This window comes from Solanum stenotomum, chromosome 7, assembly GCF_019186545.1.
Source record: "Solanum stenotomum isolate F172 chromosome 7, ASM1918654v1, whole genome shotgun sequence".
Classification (NCBI taxonomy): Eukaryota; Viridiplantae; Streptophyta; class Magnoliopsida; order Solanales; family Solanaceae; genus Solanum; species Solanum stenotomum.
Window position 1 is genome coordinate 55,702,505 of NC_064288.1, and position 23,226 is coordinate 55,725,730.

The 23,226-nt window shown below is 33.7% G+C and overlaps 4 protein-coding genes across 5 annotated transcripts in view; all 4 read left to right on the forward strand.

The window, feature by feature from the left end:
• The window catches only part of LOC125871801 (UNC93-like protein 3), an 18,430-nt gene extending 14,099 nt beyond the window's left edge, over window positions 1-4,331 (forward strand). The window contains exons 8-10 of one of the 2 annotated variants that reach the window (XM_049552476.1): window positions 1,766-1,878; window positions 1,965-2,088; window positions 4,007-4,331. In XM_049552476.1, coding sequence (XP_049408433.1) covers window positions 1,766-1,878; window positions 1,965-2,088; window positions 4,007-4,192 — 423 coding nt within the window. In that variant the 3' untranslated portion in view covers window positions 4,193-4,331. The remainder of the gene's footprint in view (window positions 1-1,765; window positions 1,879-1,964; window positions 2,089-4,006) is intronic. The other variant, XM_049552474.1, reaches the window with a different exon arrangement.
• A 1,757-nt stretch (window positions 4,332-6,088) lies between these two features.
• LOC125871450 (uncharacterized) lies at window positions 6,089-6,526 on the forward strand. Its single transcript, XM_049552036.1, has one exon. The coding sequence runs from the start codon at window positions 6,114-6,116 to the stop codon at window positions 6,504-6,506; it is 393 nt and encodes a 130-aa protein (XP_049407993.1). The 5' UTR covers window positions 6,089-6,113; the 3' UTR covers window positions 6,507-6,526.
• An 8,931-nt stretch (window positions 6,527-15,457) lies between these two features.
• Window positions 15,458-17,387, forward strand: LOC125870063 (LOB domain-containing protein 24-like). The gene is made up of 2 exons (XM_049550429.1): window positions 15,458-15,829; window positions 17,256-17,387. Exons 1-2 carry the CDS (start codon window positions 15,458-15,460, stop codon window positions 17,385-17,387), a joined length of 504 nt encoding a protein of 167 aa, XP_049406386.1.
• Window positions 17,388-20,310: 2,923 nt separating this feature from the next.
• On the forward strand, window positions 20,311-22,928 carry LOC125871664 (DNA-directed RNA polymerases II and V subunit 6B-like). The gene is made up of 6 exons (XM_049552302.1): window positions 20,311-20,450; window positions 21,961-21,994; window positions 22,093-22,271; window positions 22,390-22,441; window positions 22,544-22,611; window positions 22,726-22,928. The coding sequence occupies exons 1-6, from the start codon at window positions 20,419-20,421 to the stop codon at window positions 22,793-22,795; spliced, it is 435 nt and encodes a 144-aa protein (XP_049408259.1). The 5' UTR covers window positions 20,311-20,418; the 3' UTR covers window positions 22,796-22,928.
• Window positions 22,929-23,226: the final 298 nt, after the last annotated feature.

Consider the following 23,226-nt stretch of genomic DNA (forward strand, 5'->3'; position numbering starts at 1 on the left):
TTGTAGTCATACTGAATTAAGAGATAGTGTATGTAGGAATCCCATCCAAGGTACTGTTAGTAAGAATCGGCCAGCTCCCAAAAGATAGGTATTGCTTTTTCCATGGAGTGAGCGTATTCTTGCACCTATCAACAACCCCCAGCCAAATGCTACTGCCCTTTCTTTTTGCCCCTAAAGGCAGCCCCATAACGAGTCATAGGTTGACTCGTTTTGCAGTTTGACTGTGTTTCTTTGAGCAAACTGCTTTTACTCTTTATGGTACTGGATGGCATGCTATTGACATGTTTGCCACCGTTGTGGTATGTTCTTCAGTCTTCTACGAGGAAACTAGAGCAGTAAATTTGTCCTTTTCACATTCTCATTTGCTGTGTTTCTAGTCTATTGTACGCCTTTAATTATAATTTTTTGGTTGCATTTTTATTTATACTGAGGTAGTCGTAGTAATGAATGTATGGTCTGAGAGAGTAATTGATAATCTTGAGGGATAGAAGCGTAGTGGCATTGGATTGAGAACTAACCCAAGTAACAGATCATCCATAAAATAGTCATTGCAAACAATCTACTCTAGCTGTATTTTAGGTGCATTTAAGTCATTAAGATACAAAGATCTTGTGTCTGGGAAATATATAACTACTGTATAGTGCTAATTGGTGGCAAATTATGTTGTAATCAAAGTGCAATTTATTATCTATTATGTTTGATAGAATTTTAACTAGAATACTGTTCTTGAGTTACTTTGTATTGACAGTAAAAACTGATTTGAATGACATAGAGCTTTTACTTAAGTGCAACTAATATCTTGTTACAATTATTCCCTATATAGTATTGGTTTTCTCAGCGTGACTGAAGGAACTGTGTAAATCAATTATTCACGTGAGCCCAGTGAATATAAAAAGAAGACTCAAAGAGCGTTTGCTCATGTTCGTAAACATTGAAAAATCTTCAAATATTATTATAACAGATCAATGACAACTTATTTGGAGGATTAGTAAGTAACTTTAATATGACTATGATCCACAACATATCCATTTCTGTTCTTCCCTTGTGAAAACATCCTACATAACTGTAAACATGTTCTCTCATAAACTTATGAAGAAATCACATTAGTTTAAACTGTATATACAGAAAATAATAACATGACTAATATAAAGGCACAGTACATGTTTTCTATTAAATCAACCTTTGCTAATCGAGAGAAAGTGTAGGTACTCTAGATTGTGGCAGCTCCAGATATATACTTTTCCATTAACACAATTACTGGAAGTTCTGAACTCAAACATAATCTTGATACCTGCTTGAATTTTACTGTGTCTGGAATAAAAATGATTCATATTTAGGTATACTGCCCGAGTATGGAGATTTTCCCACGACTGATAAAATTATTTACCTATCAAAAAAAAGAAGAAGAAATTTAGAACTTAGGACAAAAAATGACCCTAATCCAATGGATTGACATACTACCTCTGCAATGTTTGCTGTGTTGGTTTTGGTTGCTCACTAATTTTATCTAGCTTGTCATAAAACTATACAGTTTTTAGATATTCTATCATAGCTATATTTTGTAATGCTTTCAAATAGGTTTATGCAAATCTTAGACATTACTTATTACAGTAAGCTTTTTCAAATTTACTTCAAAATTTGTAACTCTGCACTCACATTCTCTATAGAACTGTGGGTATGTTAGATTTGATAGTAGTACCCAGGCAGAATTTGAACTTATCTGATATAATGCTGTGATAATTATTCTATTGTATCATTGTCTCAGTGTTCGCTAGTGGCTGGGCATTTTACCTTTGGTCTCTCATCTATCTCGATAATTGTCTCGGGTGGAGCTTTAGTTCAGGGTGCTGTATTAGTATGGATTCTACTGGCTCACAGGTTTGCTTCGTGTAATGTTCCCTTGTTACTTTTTGGAAGAAGTTGACACTGGTACTTGAAATCTTATCGTTTTTCCTCTGTTGTAGTGTGACTGCTGGAGCTCTCGGTATACTATATCCACTTCTCGTTGCGGCCTTGTGGGGCATAGGTGATGGAGTCTTGAATACCCAGCTAAGTGCATTGCTCGGGATACTCTTCAAGGATGATCTGGTACTAATTTGCCAACTTTTCCCTACATTTTTGTCTTCTCTGAAAATAGTTCCTGAATATAATACTTAGGGTGGTTGATAAAAGTTGAAAAGCCTTTACCATCATAGTACAAAATTGTATGATTCCCTCTAACTGCGTTTTTTAAATTTTCCGCTGATTTATAGCTATAAGGATCCATATGAAATTAAAAGTGGTCATGAGAATAATGTGGACGACAAATAAAGATAGCTGTTATAAGTCGCTGCGCTAAGTTACATAGACTAGACTGCCCAGGGGTCAGGGTGAGTTCTCCCATCAAAGAAATTCAAATCTTATAGTCATCACTGAAGAATTCATGCATAACATTGAATGGCAAAAGGTTGCCGGTGGTGTTTAAGCTTCAATCACCTGAAATGCTACTCGACATAAAAACTATAGGGAAGGAAGGAGGCCTGGACATTGTCTTTATGGGAATTCAAAATCTTGTTAACTGATATAGGTCTTGATTTTGGCAGACCAGGAGAAGATGTCATGATCCCTTCTATTCTTCTTTCATTTTACTTATGTAGAAACTAGTACAAAAATGGCTTAGACAGTGTGGCAAGGCATGTTCTGACTAGGTCAAGTGAAGTAGGTTAGAAAGATCGTGACCCCGACCTCGACCCCTTGTTAAATGCAGACGTGTCTGAAGGCTCTACTGCTGAAGCATATTGTATACTTTATTGTAGATATGATAAAGTACTGGTCATGTTGTTGCCATGTGGCTAGGAGGTCACCTGTTCAAGCCGTGGAAACAGCCTCTTGCAGAAATGTAGGGTAAGGCTGTATACAATAAACCCTTGTGGTTCGGCCCTTCCCTAGACCCCATGCATAGCGAGAGCTTTAAGTGCATCGAGTTTTTTCTGTAGATATAATTAAGTAAATAATGTTGTGCTCTCACTACTAGCTTAAGCTTTTATAAGACATATTCATACAATTCAACACGATATCAAAGTAGAGAAAGGTATTGGGTTCGAGTCTCACTGCCACTAGTTATTTAAACCATTTCCATGTACTTGNCTAGGTCAAGTGAAGTAGGTTAGAAAGATCGTGACCCCGACCTCGACCCCTTGTTAAATGCAGACGTGTCTGAAGGCTCTACTGCTGAAGCATATTGTATACTTTATTGTAGATATGATAAAGTACTGGTCATGTTGTTGCCATGTGGCTAGGAGGTCACCTGTTCAAGCCGTGGTAACAGCCTCTTGCAGAAATGTAGGGTAAGGTTGTATACAATAAACCCTTGTGGTTCGGCCCTTCCCTAGACCCCATGCATAGCGGGAGCTTTAAGTGCATCGAGTTTTTTCTGTAGATATAATTAAGTAAATAATGTTGTGCTCTCACTACTAGCTTAAGCTTTAATAAGACATATTCATACAATTCAACACGATATCAAAGTAGAGAAAGGTATTGGGTTCGAGTCTCACTGCCACTAGTTATCAAAACCATTTCCATGTACTTGGCCATGAAAAAAGAACCGGGTGAAGACATAATTAAGTAAATACACATTTAGAGAGAGCACACTATGAGTTGAATAAATAATTAAGTAAATCTAAATGCTAAGTTTTTAGATGAGATGATCATACTCTTCAATATGTTAAATGGAGGTAAAAAAACATGATCTTACATTTTGGCGTTTAGCAATGATATATGCTTGAATGTAGTTTAATGGCAATCTCCTCAAATAGAGAAACATAGTGTGTTCACCATAAATTCTCATTCAAGGTTTACCCAAACAAAATGGTATAAACATCACTGTTGTTCAAGATTCATGTTAATGATGTGCTGAATTCTATCTAGAGGCGTCTTATTCCGTTCTGTTACTTAAAATATTATGCCAGTTTTTCGTTGGATGATTGTTTTCTTTACACTGAACATCTAATTATTTGGTGCTTAACAGGAAGGAGCATTTGCCCAACTTAAGCTTTGGCAGAGCTTTGCAATTGCCATAGTCTTTTTCCTCGCCCCCTACATCTCGTTGCAGACAATGGTAGTGATTATGTTCGTTGCCCTTTGCTTCTCCGCTCTTGGTTTTCTTTTCTTAACTCTTAAAGTAGAAAGAGCATTCTCATATCGAGCTGCCTAAGGCGATGCCAACGAGACATTGTCTTGTATTGGCTATGCTATTGTCTTGTTCTGTATACATCTTGTGTTTATATTTGGACCTGTCCTGTGCAGTGTTTTCTGTTCATTGAGTTCTTAAGAATTCCATTTCACACTATCTATTCTCTGCTATGTTCTTTCCTTGTTTCAGTTGAGTTATATTCCCTCTGTTGCAATTTGTTGATCTGAGTTTTGACTTGGCACGGTGATTATATAGGAGCGGTATCCATAATCTATCGAGTTTTTGAATTGTGTGCTGCAACTTTCTTGATTATAAAAGGAAAAGAAATAGGCATAATACATAAACGTATCTTTTAACTTGGCCTCTTTTGATATTTATGCCCTCCAACTTTGAGTGTGCATAAATAGACATTTAAACTTGTATAGAGTTGATCCAGTAGGCACACTCGTCCTACATGACAATTTACATCTTACATATATTATGTCATATATGATATGTTACTAGTTCAGTTTTATATAAATTTAAGTATCCACGTGCGTATACCAATTACAAGTAACCATAAATTTCCATCCTACCTTTAATCACATTGAGTTAATGGCAGTGCCATTGTTGTCATAGTCATTATGATCATCATTATTATTGTCACTGTCATTACATATATCATTATCATTATTTTCTTTATCTTTAATTTCATTATATTCTCATTGTTTCTAGGGTTAAAAACACCTAAATTTATGGTCAAAGTGCAATATATAAGTGTCATGTTGAGCACTTAATTTTTTTAAAATCATATTTATATTAAAATTATGAAATAATTATCATATTTTTCTCACCAAACCCATACCAAATAAATTAAAATAATATAATGCCATGTCCACGTTGTCCACCAAAAATAACAGTTCTTTATAGTTGCTACCATCTCCTTTATTATCTCACCAAACTATCAAAATATTAACTTCATCTTGTTATATATAGATATAGAGTTAGTCAACCAATTATATATCCATCCATTATTACCATATATTTAATTTAAATACTAAAAATAAATTTTACCCTTATATCAAGCTTGCACTATTTGACTAATTCCTACAATATAGATATTAGATAACTTTGTTCACGAACACTCATTCAAACTCATTTTTTTTTATCCTCTGAGAAAATGAATTCATTAAGGTAGAATCAATAAGAATTGATCGTTAGTACCACTTTTTATAATAACCTATTAATAATATAAAAATTCTTTTACACGATCAATATATATATAAGTTAAACTCTAACAATTTGAGATCCGAGAGTTGCTCAGTTGGTTAGGAACCCTCGCTCCTTCCCTTGTCGCGAAGTATCGAATCTCATCCCCCTCTCTCCCTCCTCCCTCTCCCCACCCACCACCCACCCAACACACACACAAAAAAAAGTTACTCTTTCAGTCTCAATTTATGTGACACTTCTCATTTTTCGAGAGTCAAACAATTTAAGTTTGACCGACAATTTACGCATGAAATTTTCAATTTTTTTGAAATGAAATTTATATATTTATAAACTACGTTAAAAGTAATATAAAAGTCACAATAATTGATAATTCAAAATATTTAAAAGACGTATAAAAAATTTACGATAAAAAATAGATTTATTTGAATCTCGAAATTCGAAAAATGTCACATAAATTGAGACGGAGGGAGTAAAACTCTAACAACAACTAAACTACTTGAAAGTTGAAACCATGTTGTGCATTATATCATTTCCAAAGTAGTTAAGGGTTAGGTCCATCTTTCCCATAACACCACCAACCAACAAAATATCCTTATTATTATTATAAAATTATTATTATTATACCAATATTTGATTTGACCAATTAATAAACATATACTAAAACCTCATTATATTCATTCATCTCTTTCAAAAAAAAAAAAAAAAACTTCATTTTCTTGAAGAAAAAAAAAACATGAACTTCACTTTCTTGAACTCAATTCTTGAAAGAGTGTCATTAAGGCTACCATTACTATTCTATGCAGCAACATGGACAACTATTTTGACGATAATCGTAGCTGTGGCATCATTTTCTCCAGAATTTGCCTTTGTTTCCGCGATAACACCTTCTTCTTCCTTCTCTCAAGCTTGTCATCATCATCATCATAATCGTAACGAAAATGGATATGTAAGAATACCATTGGATCTTCCATTAGAGGTTTTTTGTTTCCCTTCTCAAGTTTTTAAAAGATCTCAAATGGATTTAATTGTTCCTCCTATTTTTGCTGCTACTATTGTGGCTGTATCTGCTTATGTTGTTAAAGCTTTTGCTTTATGGGAAGTTGATGATCAACATAATCAATTTTGACTTTTTAGTTTTTGTGTAATATTACCAGTTATTATCTCAGAAAGTTATTTTTCTGTTTTATTTCAATTTTTTTGCTAAAAAACGTGAACATTCTTATGAGATAATAAGTATTAGTTTAGCGATTATATGAGAAATTAACTTTATTATTTATGTAGTCGATCTCTAGTTTTTAATTTCTTGTTTTCTTTAGATGACGATGTTTGTTCATTGGAATTTTCGATGGAAGTTGGGTATTATAGGTTCCTTATCGATGAGTCAAATTTTGATGAAGGTCTCGTGGAAAATTAGCAATTTTTTTATATTAGGTGTAACGATTTATGTTTTGAAAGAAATTCTAATTAGGGAATTCAAAAAACACTATGTTAAGAAGTATATTTCTTCATTTATCTATAGAAAATTTGATAAATTATTATAAATTTACAAAAAATAAAAATAAAATTAACCTAGGTAGTACAATTTTATTCAATTGAACTTTCTTCTTAAATTTGAAATAGTGTAATTTATCTTGAAATTAAATATTGTAGCTTATTGTAAATAAAATAAAAACAAACAGATTTGTTCTTCCTTTAGAATAGGTCCGATCCATTCATTTTTTTCGACCTTTTTTTCTATGATGAGACATTCAATATGATATTTATCCTTCACGCACAAAGTAGAATATCTTACTTGCCTACGTGTCATCCTTAAAATTGAGAAATTTACTTTTATATTTTTTTTCGTATTTTTAGGTTCTTTACCCTTATTTTATTTTTACCTTTAAATTCGTTTCTTCAACTCGCGCGTTCCTTCTGATTGTTGTATCACTTCGGTTGCATCTCTTTAGGAACTATCTATAAAATCTAGATAAATCATATCCGTTATTGTATTTTCTTCTTCGTGACAAATTTCATCTGTAATTTCTGCGAAACTTTGTCAATTTCTCGGAAGTCTACCTTGGATCTTCATTAAAAAATAATAAGGAAACAAAACTATCATTTCTTGGTAGTTTTTTCCTCCATTCTTAAACAACTGATCACAACCATGACAATATTTTGGATCGTACCTACTTCTTTATGTGGGCTTTTTCCTCCTATCATCACTTTGTCTGCAACTTACGTTAGTATTTTATTCAATGATCTATAAAAAAATTATCTTTTATGAAATTTTATTGAATTAATTTTGTGATTTTGGTTATGAAAACTTTTTAAGCATTCTTGTCTCTTGACGGAATCAGAATTAAGGAAGAGACAACAAAGAGAGAATAAATTTCACCGCAATTTGATAAGGTACTTGTACCCATCTCAAAAATGTTGTAAAGTTTGGCCGATGTGGAAAAACTGCAATCTTTCGAAAAAATAACAATTTTTTGAAAGTCACAACCCATCGAAAAAATCACAATCCTTTTTCTTTTAATATATTTTATAATATAAATAAATATAAAATGAAATATTTTGTAGGATTTGGGCTAAGCCTTTTGATATTAGTAGTACTTATCTATAGTATCAAATATAGAATATGTGCTAAATTGGTGTTAAGAAGAAGAATAGAAAACTTTGAAAATTTGTGGTTTAAAAATGTGAGAAAACACCTCCATATATAGCCAACAAAGGGTAGTATGAACAAGCTCTTATTGTGCCTTATCATAAAAGTCACAACCCTTCAAAAAAGTCAAAAGTATTTTGTAAAGTCTTTTTTTTTTTTTCAAAACATGTCTTGCTTATTAATAATATAATAATTACAAGAGAGGGGAACATAAGGCCTAACACCTCTTCACACGATGGAAAAGTTACAATCCTTCGAAAAAAAGTCACAACTCTTTGGAAAAGTAAAAACCCTTTGGAAAAATCACAACTCTTTGAAAAAATCATAACCCTTTAGAAAAGTCACAATCCTTCGGTGTGAAAAGTCACAATCCTTCAATGTGATCTTTTAATATATTTTATATTATAATATAAATAAATATAAAATATGTACTGAATTGGGTGTTTTAAGAAGAAGAAAAGAATAGAAAACTTAGAAATTCGTAGTTTAAAAATGTGAGGGAACTCCTCTATTTATAGTCAAGAAAGATAGTACGGGCATGTGCTTATTGTGCCTTATTAGAAAAGACAGAACTCTTTTGAAAAGTCACAACCCTTTAGAAAGTCACAACTTATCGAAAAAGTCACAACTCTTTAGAAAAGTCACAAATCTTAAGAAAAGTCACAACCTTTTATAATAGTCACAACCCTTCTGAATAGTCACAAATCTTTGAAAGTTCACAACTCATTGAAGAAGTCACAATTTTTTGAAAAGTCACAAATTTTTGAAAAAGTCTCAACCCTTTAATGTGAAAAGGTGTATATTTTAAATATATTTTATGATATAAATATTTAAATAAATATATTATAATATAAAATATATACTAAATTGGTTGTTTTTTAAGTTGGGGGTATTATAGTAATTTAATATTAACGTTAGGGAGTTCATACTTTTAAGCTAGTATAGATAGATAGATAGATACAGTAAAATCTCACTAAATTAATACTTGATAAATTAATAATGTCTCTAAGATAATTTTTTCCTCCGATCCCAACTTGGGCCAATGAAAACAATTACTTAGTTCGATAAGATAATAAAATACTATATTTTCAGAAGACCCTTATATAAATATATAGTCCCATTAATATTATAAATTAATAATTCTTTAAAAGTACAAATATCTAAAACAATTTAGTAAATGTGATTCTTTTGTGTTTTATTTTTTTGTGAAATTTTAAATCTAGTTGAAATTCATCTCTAACTTTTCTTATAGCATCCAGAAGTCCCGATGTTGTCTTTTCGAACCGCACTACAAAATTGTGAAAAGTTCTAGATATAATAAGTGTTTTCTTATATATAGCTGGTTTCAAAGGTATTATATCATCCGCAATTTCATAATCAACATTGTTTTTTATGGTGTTCATAATTTCTTTTAAGTTTTAGACATCTGAATATATGTATCATTTTCTCCTGAAAAATCCAATAACGTCAATTTTATTGCAGTAATCGAGATCATTAATCATGACCTCAAGTTCATGAATAACATTTTGACAAGTGGGGGTTAACATGCAAGTCCACAAACCCAAATTGAACCATTGACCCTTCAAGGCTCTATATACAGACCGTTTAGGGGTTCACGGCCCTTTTAGGAAGGGTGGCCAACTGTCCAGGGCTGCCAGGGTGGGGATCACCTAGACGGGACCCTAGACGGCCCGTGGTGGCTTGCACTGTCCATTTAGGGGTCAAGTCACCCATCAGTTTTTAAGTTTTAGTTCAATTTTAAACAATCATATCTTTCAAAAAATAATGAATCAGGTGGCCCATGACCTATCAAATTAAAGAACTTTGAGTCTTCTTTTCAACGCCACCAAATTTGCCTTATTTGACGTTCAGAGTAAAAAGTTATGCTCGTTTCAGTGAAGCCTTATCGGGCAGGTGTAACTTCAAGACTAACTATACGACCCTTAAAGTGTTTCACGGATCGTGAAGCCGTAAACGGTCCGTGAAACCTCCCTTTTAAGTCACCTTGACGGTTTTAAAAACTGGATCATTTTTGTCTTTCCCCTATGCGTTTGGTACTTAAACTACATCGTTTAACCCATATTCTAAGCCTAAATCACGATGTTTTACACCTAATTAAGGGTTTCGAAAGTGTTAATCAATTATTTTACATTCATTAACACTTCAAGACATTATAGCAACGTTCTAAGAGCAAAAAATCTAGGGTTAAAGCATTTTTCGAGTTTCATCGATTTTGCCAAAGAAATTTGTTCTTCCAGGTATGTAAGACTATCATAGTGTTGTACTAGTTCGTCCTCATGCCCTACATCTACTTTCAAATCAGTAAAAGAGTAATCTAGGGTTTTATACTTAGATTTGAGTATTCTTGAGATGAGTTGATTTGAGTTCTTGAGTTCCTGATTATTTTTGAAATTCTATTCCTAATTATTAAATTGCCATATTGTTATTGAGATCCTTGAGTTGATTCGTTCATGCTTATATTTCAACATGAGCCCTATTTTGAGTTATTATAAATCTTGAAAATCTTTTAAAGCCAACATTTGTATTGTAAATTGACTTTTTGAGGAAGAAAAACAGAGTTTGAGAAAGTATAAGGGAACTAAGTGTTTCCCAAATGTTTCATTTTTACATGAAGAAAAATAATATTTTTTTGAAAAGTTAAAAGAGTTTCCAGAAAGATTGAGTACAGAGCAGTTACCTCTTAAAGAAGTTCCTTTTGAGTAATTATCCTAATCCATAATGTATTTTTACATTGAACAAAAAGAAACCTTGTTTTCTAGATGAGCAATGATTTTAAGATATATTTCAGAGCAGTTACCTATTTTAAGAGGATAGTTTGAGCACTTATCTCAAACCAGAGAAAAAAAATATGTTTTTATACATTTGAGCAAGAGTATATATTATTGAGAGTAGTATTGAGCACTGATATAGGAAAAATTTCAGAAAACTCATAGCCCCCATAAATTATGTCTTGCCAACATGGGTACAAGATCATACTTTTTAGATGAATCCTTAGTGCCTTCGGGTAGAGCTTAGTTGATCCACTTAGTTGAGAGGTTCTATATTCCGGATCAATGTAGGATAGTTCTGGCAATGTGGACAACATATTGTATCATCACGCAGCTCATAGTGATGGTTGTCAGTTAGAGAATCTCCCAATAGAGTTAATGTGTATTTTTATATATCACTTATTATGTTGAGTTCAGAAATAAGTAAGTATTTTGTAAAAGCTTTAAATGATTTAACTCCTTTAATTCTTAACATTTAGCTTGAGTATAGTTTTTATCTAATGTAACCCTTTCATTTAGTTATTTCACTTCGGCTATACTACATATGTAACACCCCATAAATTTTTTGAACTAAGACTCGAACCCTTATTTGTAGTGAGTGAGATTTTTACAAGGAATTTAAAATTTCTTGAGTGTTAAGGTCACTAGACGTAGCACCTTGAGTTCTAAAAAGAATCGAATTGGAAATAGCAAAAATCTGAAATTTTGCAAGTTAAGCTAAGTATGAGTTTTGGATTGACTTCAAATGACCATAACTCATAGATCAGGATGATTTAGGTGTGATACCAGTTACCTTAGGAAAGGTCTTCGAATTATCTTTCCAATGCTACCGAGTTTGCTCAATTTCGAGCTCTGAGGAAAAAGTTATGACGGATTTACTAACGTCGCGCAAACCTAGTAGCAGCTCCGCGACGCAGAGCCAACACGGACCTCATTGCCTGGTGAAAGATCTTTTCGACTTCCAGCTCGTTTTAATTATTTCTTAAGGGGTATTTTAGTCCTAAAACCCCTTAGGAGGTCATCTAAATTGCCCTAAACGTGTAGAAAATCAGTTTTCTTAAATCTAAACCCTGTCATTCACTCGAAAGATTCTACGCTCAAGAAAATCAAGAAACGCTAAGGCTAGGGTTCATCTTTCAAGATTTTCCTTCAAGTTGCTTCAAGAAGATGATTCTTTCACGTATGTAAGCTTCCACAGTGTTGGGTTTGTTCACCCACACGCCAATCATGTTAATTTCAGCGTTAAATTCGTTCTAGAGAGTTGAAGCTTTGATGTTCTTGTTATGTATTCATGAAATTTCTTTCGTTCTTGAATTAGGCTGAGATTGAGGAGTTTTTGAGGTTATTGTGTCAATTTATAGAGTTGTTAGAGTTAGATTCTTGTGTTCTTGTGCTGGGTATTTAAATCTAAAGAGAGATTGAGAAAAAGAATCGAAGTTAGGCGAATTGGGATTAGGAAACGAAGAAGAAATTTCGTCGATCAAAATTTGGAACCCCCTCCGCATCGCGCAGCCACTTCTCAAATTTGGGAATTTTTGTTTCACGTCGCGAAGCTGACACGGAATGTTCTGCCTCAAAAGTCATTTTCGAAACCAAATTTTAAAAGCCTCTCCGCGTCGCGAACCACTCTCAAATATTGGTTTTCAGTTTTTTTTCATGTTTAGCTATCTAAAATCATTCCTAAACATCATGAGATCTTTCCTATCACAAATCACAACCTTGAATTCATAATTCAAGTTCAAGGTAGAGTTAAGAGTTAAGTTTTTGAGAATTCTTTCAAACATTCTAAGAAAGTCCTTTAAGTCCTTTTGAGGAGTCTTCTACAATTTCTAATAACTTGTTTCAAGACTCGAGCAAGTGAGTACGAGTGAGGAGAATGTATTTATGAGTCTACTTTATCATTACAAGATCCTCCATACCATGAAGCATAACTCTTGAATTCATAATTCACATTCAAGAAAGAGTTAAGAGTAGAGTTCAAGAAAGCATTTGAGTTAAATTGTGAATCCTTGAGATCAACTATCGATTTGAACTAAGTTCTGAGGAAGTAATTCAGAGAATGAGAAGAGTCGTATACATGAGTTCCATGTTGTTATGTAGACCATCGAGTCGAGTTATTTCATGCCTATAACTCCGCATGAACGTCGTAAGTTGAGTACCCTTCAAAGAAGTGGTATCTTCAAGTTCTAAGCCTTTAAGTGTTGAGTTCCTAATCTCTTTTGAGAAGTATTTTTGAGTCATTTAGTTGAATATTTCATGCTCATAATTCCGCATGAACATTATAAGTCGAACAGTCTTGAGATGAGAAGTATCTTTGAGTCATTGAGTTGAGTAGTTCATGCTCATAATTCCGCATGAACTCTGAGTTGAGCATTCTTTAAATGAGTAGTATTAGAGAAGTTCTTGAGTTTTATCTATGGTTATTGAAAATCTTGCATTGAGTCGTTCAAGTCCACAATTCGGCGTGAACCATATTTTTAAGAAGTCTTTTACAAACGTTTTAACTTTGTTTTGAGACTTAAGTTTTGAGTTAAGTAAAGAGTAAAGTTGAAGTTCTTTTCTTCAAAGAAGTATATGGGGATGTATTCCCAAAGAGATTTAAAATGTTGTCACAAATAAATAAGAATGGAAACTGAGATTTCCAAAGAGCTTTCGGGCTAGTTTTCAGAAAAGAGTAATCGCTTTCTAAATGAAGCAAAAGAGGAAACTGAGATTTCCAAGATAGCCTTTGAGCTAAGTTTTTGAGCACTAATCTCAAATCACAAAAGAAGTATGTTTTTAATAACATAAGAGCTAGTATATTTTGGGAGTAGTATTGAGCACCAAATTGGGGACGAGCATCAGTTCAGATAACTCACGTCTCCATAAAATCATATAACTCCCATGGGTAGAAAAGGGTCATACTTTTTAGATGAATCATTTTCACAATAGACTAGTGGATCCACTAAGTTAAATTAGGTCCTATGCTGATGACAAGGTATATGGTGGTCCTTGGCAGCGTGAGGTAAAATGTTGTATCATCATTATAACTCTTAAGTGATGGTTGTCGGTTAGAGTTACTCCCACAGAGATATTTGTATTTCTATATACACAGAGTTTACTTGTATTTTCATATACAAACAGAGTTTATATTGTATCCTTGCATACACCCAGAGTTGACATCATGTTTTTAAACAACTTTTCTTTATATTGCACTTGTTTTAAACTGCTTTATAATGAAATGAGTTCAGTTAAGTATCCAGAGTTGAGTATTTCAAATCGAGTATCATATCTTTGAAGTTGAGTATCTAATTTTTGTGTGGAGTATCTTATCCTTGAGTACTTCTGAGTTAAGTAAGTTGAGTAGTTTTGAGTATCCTTGAGTTGAGTAAGTTTGAGAAGAGGTAAGTATGTTTCCTTTTTATCAAGTTTCAAGCTTATGCTATGCTTTAGAATTCCTCTTACATACTCGTACATTCCACGTACTGAGCCATTTGACCTGCATCTTCTAATGATACAGACACAGGTATTCAGGATCATCAACATGAGCTTCATTGATACATCCGAGATTTCGAGTTAGCTATGATGAGCCTCCTTGCTTCCGGAGGATTTCATTTACCTTTCAGTTTAGTCAGAATGTCGTGGGTCTTGTCCCGACTTCCATCGTTATCAGTTAGAGGCTTCATAAATAGTCAGTATGTTGAGAAGTCTGTATTATTCATTTATTGTTATTAAATTTTTAAAGACTTTAAGTTGCCTATTTTATGGCGAGTTGAATATATTATTTTTATTCTAAGTTGTTCATTTGAGTTAAGGTTTTGAAAAGTTGAGTTTATTGAATTTATTCAGTTTTTAAGCTTTGTATGCTTGAGTTAGTCTTCCGCTTGTAGTTAGCCAGGATGAAGGTTCGCTTGGGGACCATCAATGGTTCTTGAGTGCCGGCCACGTCCAGGGTGTAGGCTCGGGTTGTGACAACATACTCGTACATTCAAATGTACTGATGTCATTCGACCTACATCTTTTTATGATGCAGAAACATGTGTTCATAATTATCAACATGCACTTTGTTGAGATCACTCTACGCTCCAGCTAGCTTTTGGTGAGCCTTCTTATATTTTAGAGGACTTCACATTTCTTTCAATTTAATTTTTTTTAGGCGTCATGGGTCTTGTCACGATACCTATCTTAAACATTAGAGGCTTCATAGATAGATAGGGTTGAAGAGTCCTTCATAATTTACAAACAGTTTGATTTGAGTAGTTACTTTGAGTTTAAATATTAAAAATTCTATTTTAAGCCCATTACCGTGTGAATAAGTATTTCACTAAGTAATCAGTCAGACCAAAGATTCGCTTGGGGATCATAAACGATTCTCGAGTGCCAGCTACGTCCAGGGTGTAGGCTCGAGGCGTCATATCTAGTCAACCAAATGTGAATATATTAACTAGCATGAAGGATTTCTTTCCAAAAAACTAAAACATATCACTTACTTTTAAAGAAAAACAGTCAAGTCTATTAAATATTTTATTAAATGTGAAATCATATTATTTCTTATATTAGTCAACTCATTTTTCTTCAATTTCATATTAAGAGAGACAATTATAATGAAAAAACTTCTCTGTTAAGTAATTATTTAGGAGTTCTCAATTTTTTGTGACAAAGATGAATGATGCAGATGTGAGGGGTAAATGTGCAGCATGTAAGTACCAAAACAACATATGTGATGAGAATTGTCCATTAGCTCCATTTTTTCCTTCCAACAAAGTTGATGAATTTGGTAAAGTTATTCGACTTTACAGCATTGACACTCTCATAAATATGCTTAATTCTGTTACTGCTAATGAGGAAAAGGCAAAAATGGCTGAAACCCTAATTTTAGAGGCTAAGATTAGGTATGAAAATCCTGTGTACGGAAGCATTGCCGTTATAGAAAAATTGAATTTAGAAATTGAAGAAACTCATAAGGAGCTTGACTTGGTACAAAAAACAACTGCTTTTTACAAAGAATTGGGTAAAAGATCATCCTTGAACAAGGTATGTTTTTTCTTTAATTTTAATTTGATTTTCTTTATATTTATTATTCTTTTGTCTATGCTTTTGTCCTATTGTATTCGATGTTTATTTTCGAAATTATCAATTAAAGTATATTATACATCACTTGCTCTTTGTGAGATCTTTTGTTTTTATATTTATCAATTAGTTGTCTAATCATGATGTGTTTTCACTTTAAATTGTTATGATTAAATTATGTATAAATTATAGGAATCACATATTATACGTACTAAATAACATTCTATCTCTTCTAATTTTCTATTTACCAAAAATCCCTTAAAAATGATGTTTGCGGGATACATAGCGTTGTGCACGGGATACATTAGGTTTGATACATTCCACATAGCGGGATACATTAGGTTTGATACATTCCACATAGCGGGGTACATAGCGTTGTGCACAGGATACATGCGAGATACATAGCGTTGTGCACGAGATACATAGCGTTTGATACATTCCACATAGCGGGATACATAACGTTGTGCACGGGATACATGCGGGATACATAGGTAAAATAAGGGATTTTTGAAATTTTTGAAATAAGTAGGGATAAATGGATATTAAGGTAAGTAAATGAGTGTAGTTAAGTAATTTGTCCTTAAATTATTTGATTTAATATCAATCTCTCTTTCGGGTAAGTACTTTTTTTGGTAATTAATCAAAGAGCTTTACAAAAAAAAAAAGCTAACAGATTTGGACAGTCCGCCCCGAGCCTTGCTCAAGCACCTTAGCCAGGGGTGGAGGCAGCCGAACCCCCTCGGCGAAAAATATTACTATTTATACATGGTTAAAATTATTTTTTTAGGTATGTATAATAGATGTCGAACCTCCTTCCACCAGTTCGTGTGTTTACTTCTCAGATTTTGAACTCCCTTATTAAATTTTTTGACTCCGACACTGACCTTAGCCATCAATAGGCATTAGTACCTTAAATAAGTTTAATCTATCATATTGAGGGATATACATTAAGATTATGTACTCTTCTTGCTAGTGTAGGTTGACATGATTCTTTCTCATGTACTGTTTGTCCTTACACTGGCAGCATAAGATCATTGAAAAACAAGATCTTTATGTATATTTGGCAGCATAATATACATAAATTTATTAATATGTTATCTAATCATGATTGAATGATATGTATTTTCCCTTTAGCATTTAATTTTTATGATTAAATTAGTTTATTTTATATAAATATCTCGTTAAGTTAAGTACTTACTTATCACTATATCACAATTTTTCTTAGCCTACAATACAATGCGCCAATCTGAAAAATGCACACAAAGTCATATATAAGTTTATGTATTTTTTCACACATAAAAGAATTAAATTAAATACTTCACGTAGAAGAATCTATTTTCTTAGGTAAAAGATTAATTTATTGATTATGCAATTATTTCATTTTGTGCAGAAAAATGAAGAAATCTCTACAAGCAGCACACAAAGCCTTCAAGAGTACATGTCTAACTTAACTTTGGAAGAAGCTATGAGCATTACTGACCATCCTATCATTCAAGATGTGAAAAAGGATCATAATTTCTGAAGATTATGATTTTAGAAAAGTTAGTTCTGGTGACGTAAAACGATATCTTATAAATTTTATTAATGCCCATGTCCTAGTATTGAACATTACAATCTCGTTGTGTTTTTATTTAATTAGTTTCTCCTCATGTGCATTGCACGTATATGTTGAGCTATTGGTACACTATTTTAAAAAAAATATTATCAATATTATTAAATCAAGTTTTTGAATTTATAATGTTTATATATGAAAAACATTAGAATAACATACATATTCTTTGAGACTATTATCAATATGGATCATCATATAATGACTTAGTTTGATAATGATTGTACATATATTATGCATTAATCGTAGCAAGGGAGATATCTGGAGCACTAGCAATATATTGTCAGGTGCCACCAAAAGTACTATTACTATTTGAATTATATAATGACTTTTTTAAGCTTAACAAAAAACTAGTGTTTGGCTATAGAATTGTAAACATTTGTGAAAACATATATTTGTAAAAGGCATAAATCATAATATATGATCATTAACTTGATTTCAACTGACAACTATGATCTTTAACATTATTAGTGCATAAGTAGGCTCGTTAACGATTCAAAACTTGAATAAACAAACACTGAAATATTGCAGGTCACATAAGAACTTTATCAAAATTGCATTGATGAACTATTATGGGCTTGTAGGTCGAATATCATTCTTTTCACCCTTTTTCAAGTTGGCGGAAATGATTGAATGTAATCCTAGATTGTTCCTAAAATATCGAAATGGGAGTTTTGACAAAGGTTTGGTGAAGATGTCTATAATTTTATAAGATGGGGGAATATAGAGAGTTGTCAATGCTCCAATTTCAACCTTAGCTTCCCACGAACAAAGTGATAGTCGATCTCTATATGTTTTGTGCGGGCATGAAATACTAAATTTATGATTATGTAAAGTGCATTTTTTTTGTCACAAAAGAGTTGTGGTGGTTCATGTAATAATTCAATTCCAACATCTCGTATAAGAAGGTAATCCATATTAGTCTTGTCGATGTACTTGCCATTGACCTATATTCTGCTTCAGCCTTATCTTGAAACTGTTGGTTGCTTTTTTGATGATCAAGAAATACAATTAGCTCCTAGATATATACAACGAAAAAGGGTCAAAAATACCCTTAAACTATCCGAAATAGCTCATATTTATTAAACTACATTTCGGCTCAAAACTATCCTCCCCGTCAAACTATTGGGTCAAAAGTGTCCTTCTTATTAACGAAAGTTGTTAAATGCCATGTGGATGTCACATTGCGCGCCAATAGGATTCCACTGCCACATAGACTAAAAGGGAAAGGGTCAAAAATACCTTAAACTATCCGAAATAGCTCATATTTACCCTCAAAACTATATTTCGGCTCAAAACTACCCTTTCCGTCAAACTATTGGGTCAAAAGTGCCTTCTTATTAACGGAAGTTGTTAAATGCCATGTGGATGCCACATGAATGCCACAAGGGTTCCACTGCCACATAGACTAAATCCCTAAATATTAATTACTCTTTTTCCCCTCATTTCATTATTTTCCAGAAATGATTTCCCCCCTTCTCCCTCATTTCACGGCTAGGGGTTTCACAGTTTTCTTCGTCACTGGGTTTCAAAGTGGAAATTTGTGGTTGTAGATTAGTAAATCTTTTTTCTTATTTTATTATGTTTACAACCACGATTATCCACTTTGAAACCCTAGCCTCGAAGAAAGCTATGAAACCCTAGCCGCGAAATGAGGGGAAAGTTGTGAAATCCTAACTATCATGCTTTGAAATCGTAAACATAATAAAATAAGAAAAAAGATTTACTAACCTACAACCATGAATATCCACTTCGAAACCTAGCCACGAAGAAAACTGTGAAACCCTAGCCGCGAAATGAGGGAGAAGGGGTGAAATGGTTTCTGGAAAATAATGAAATGAGGGGAGGGGGGGGGGGGGGGGGGGNGGGGGAGTAATTAGGATTTAGAGATTTAGTCTATGTGGTAGTGGAACCCTATTGACATGTAATGTGACATCCACATGGCATTTAACAACTTCCGTTAATAAGAAGGGTACTTTTGTCCCAATAGTTTGACGGAAAGGGTAGTTTTGAGCCGAAATATAGTTAAAGGGTAAATATGAGCTATTTCAGATAGTTTAAGGATATTTTTGACCCTTTTTCGTATATACAATAACCAGTAGTTCTTCTAGTGTCCGGACAACATGCCCAATCGGCTTCACAAAATTCATATAGCTTTAGAGGACTTTGGATAAGAAATTTGATTCCATAGTGCATTGTTCCTTTGAGATATCGAAGTGTTCTCTTTATTGCTTTCATGTCTCTTTTTGTTGGCTCATTCAGTTTTTGACATACTTTATTCAAGTCTAACCCTCCTATTTAACACTCTTTAAATTATATAATGTAATATTTTGTGTAGGGTTCTTGTTATCCTCTTGCACTATAAATTACGCTTTATTATAGTCGATGGTATTTTTCACCCACTAGACACGTGAATTGTTTAAGATCGGACATCGATTATGACTCTGTCCCAAACCACAACCCAAAACTCAACTCTAGACGCAAGACTCGACTCCGACCCAAGACTAGAGACCCGAATCCGATACCTGACCCTGATCCTGACTTGAGACCTTAGACCCAATCCCGATCCCGACCCAACCAACAGGAACCTGAGATTCGACCTCGATTTAAAAAGATTTTATTATTTATTGAGGTTATTATAAATTCAATGAAGTGACAAATTTTATAATGTTAACTACCTAATAGATAGATACTTGAAAAAAGTGCACAATTGCTTTTTCAAAGTGTTTAACAAATGCACGTTATATAATATGTTCGGATACTCAATTAAAACAAGTCGTACCAGTACATGTGTAAAATAACAAAAATAACCCCACAATATGATATAATATAATACTATTAAAGGCGCAGAAAGGGCAAAATATTTTCAGTTCTATTTGGTTTCAAAGCTGCGTTTTCTCCGTATTACACAAATTGAAAAGAGAGCTTTGACGCCGACGCAACAATGGCGGACGATGATTATGATATGGACGGAGGGTTAGTGCCGCCGTCGTTTATTGTTTTTATCTTGTTGAAATTTGATGTTTATTTGGTTTATTATGTGTAATACTAATTGATTTGCCTATTGAGTATGAACTTATTTAGGGTTTAGGGTTAGGGTTTATGGAAAAACAGTTTTTGGGGTTTGTCTGATTTTATTGTTTGGTTGTTTAGCTTGTGGTCGAGGCTTAGGGTTTTGCGAATTTGTGTTTTTGTTCTTTGAATTTAACATGACCCATTCTCTTCTTTTTGCCTCTTTCGGGCATATTCTTCGTCTCTGATTATTGATTTATCAGTGGGAAGTGTTGAGGACTTACGATAAACAAGTAAAGGTGTCCCCTTTCTGAAAGCCTAGCTTTTAGAGAGGTGTTTCACAGGATTAAACTTTTAAAACGAGGCAGTTCACACAATTCAATATGGTAACAGGGCAGAAGTCTCAGTTTGAGTCTCATTGTCACAAGTTAACGGAATTGCTATGATGATGTCATGAATTGAGCTAATGCAGGGAAAAATGGTCGGTGAGGATCATATAGCTGACCTTGGCTTGTTTGGGATTGAGATTTGAGGCAGAGTTGTTGTACTTAATGGTGCAAAAGGAAAAAAGTTAGACCCACAAGTGAGGAGCATATTCCATATCCAAAAAAAAAACACTCAAAACTTCTCCAACATCTTAAGATTTTAAATGATGCAATTCACACTATTTTACGACAATGATCTATGTATAGGGAAGAGTATTCTTAAGATGACCTTGTAGGATATGGTGGACAAATACCCTTTAAGCATTAGGTAGACTGAGATTGCTTGATAACAGCTTTACCGTCGGTTCAACTTGTGCTGGATTGCTGCTTTTAGTAGATCAGTTGCATCGATATAGAGATTACTGTGAATCTTAGCTAAGTAGTTCATTTAAGCATAAAGTTATTTAACTAGTTGCATATTGGAAGAAATTCACATGAAGAAACTTTCCCTTTCTTTCTTTCTTTCTCTTCTTTATTCTTGTTTTATCCCTTCTACGAATTTCATTTATGGCCAATGCCCCACTAGCTAAATAGGTGTAAAGAAAAGCTACCTGAGAAAAAGCAAGAATGGGAGAGGATGATCAGCTGTGCTTGAAGGTCATTTAGCACTGATGTTACAAGTGTCCTTGTTTTGCTCAAGAAATACTTTGTATTACTAATACAAAGTTTTCAAATATATTTAAACATCTGAGTATTTCAAAAATTGCAGCAAACCTTCTCAATGTATATATTGCTTTCTGAAGTGCTTGCTTGTACAAACCAGGAGCTTTCTACTTTTTTGGTTTCAACCTTTCCCTAGGTCACTTTATGCATTGGGTAGGGTAATGACCTTTCCTAGTAGCTACTTTTGTGGTTAAGCCCGTTTGTGGCTTGGTTTATTTGTTTGTTGTTTTTTGATTTGGTGTTTATGAAGATAAATTATGTTTGATTTTGGTAAACGTCATTGGATATTGTACCTATTAGGCATCTTATCTGTTACATTTGTGCAGATACGTGGACGAGCCAATGGATCCTGAACCTGATGTAAGATGATTTCTCTTATTTGTAATCCTCATTATAAGTATGTTAATGCTGGATAAGTATTTGATGAAGCATTTTTCATTATTGTGCTTAACTGACAGGAAGGAGCAGAGATTGAAGAAGATAATGGCAACAATGAGGACATACCAGATCCCCTGATGGGTGAAGGTGAGGAAAAACCAGAGCAGCAAGAGCCTGTGGAACGACCTCGTAAGACATCAAAGTTTATGACAAAATATGAACGTGCAAGAATCCTGGGCACTCGTGCACTCCAGATCAGGTCATTTTCCTTTTCCTCAATTCTGCTTTTGCCAAGGCCCTACTTTTTAGTTTGATAACTTGTAAGAGATGCAATATATATGTTTTCTGACCTGGTGAGTTATTTTGTCCTCGAGCAGTATGAATGCACCTGTGATGGTTGAGTTGGAAGGAGAAACTGACCCACTTGAGGTAAGCCTCTTTTTAAAAAATGCAGACCGTGCAACATGTTTATTTGGTGAAGTTTCTAGATTGACTGATGTCTTTTTTGTCAAAATTCATTTATGCTAAAAGATTGCAATGAAAGAGCTCCGAGAGAGGAAGATACCATTCACAATTCGCCGTTACTTGCCTGATGGAAGGCAAGACTTCCTTTGTCTTTAAGCATCTGTTACTATATCTTTCCTCTTTCCTGCCCTCATCCTGTGTCTTGTCGTTTCTCACTGAAATTAATTTTATCTTCTTGTGTTTATTAGTTATGAAGATTGGGGAGTCGATGAATTGATTGTTGAGGATTCATGGAAGAGACAAGTCGGAGGAACTTGACAGCTGAAGTGCCTCTTTGCTTGTTGCTGCAGACTTATTAGGAATGTTATCTGTCGTTTCTGGTTGTCGTACTCTGCTGAATTGTTGCTGACTTAATATTACCAATGCTATGAATATATTTTGGAAAACTCAAGCGATTAGTCGTATAGGCTGTTTCTTTTAGTACAAGTTCTAATGTGTATGTATTTGTCATGAGTGTCAACCTCTTGATGAAGCTAGGGCTCTCAACTTGGCACGCCTTGCAAACGCAACGGAGATAATTGCCAGTTGGGTCCTAAGACTCCAGAAGTTTGTTAGACACCTTTTAAGCAGTTCTTCTGTTTTAGTATTTTCTTTCTCAAGTCTTTAGAGATGCATTAATCAAGTTGCTGAAATCCCAAAGGTTTTTTGCTAAAGCCTCGTCTCGCGCTAGCTTGCTTGGCTTGTGCTCA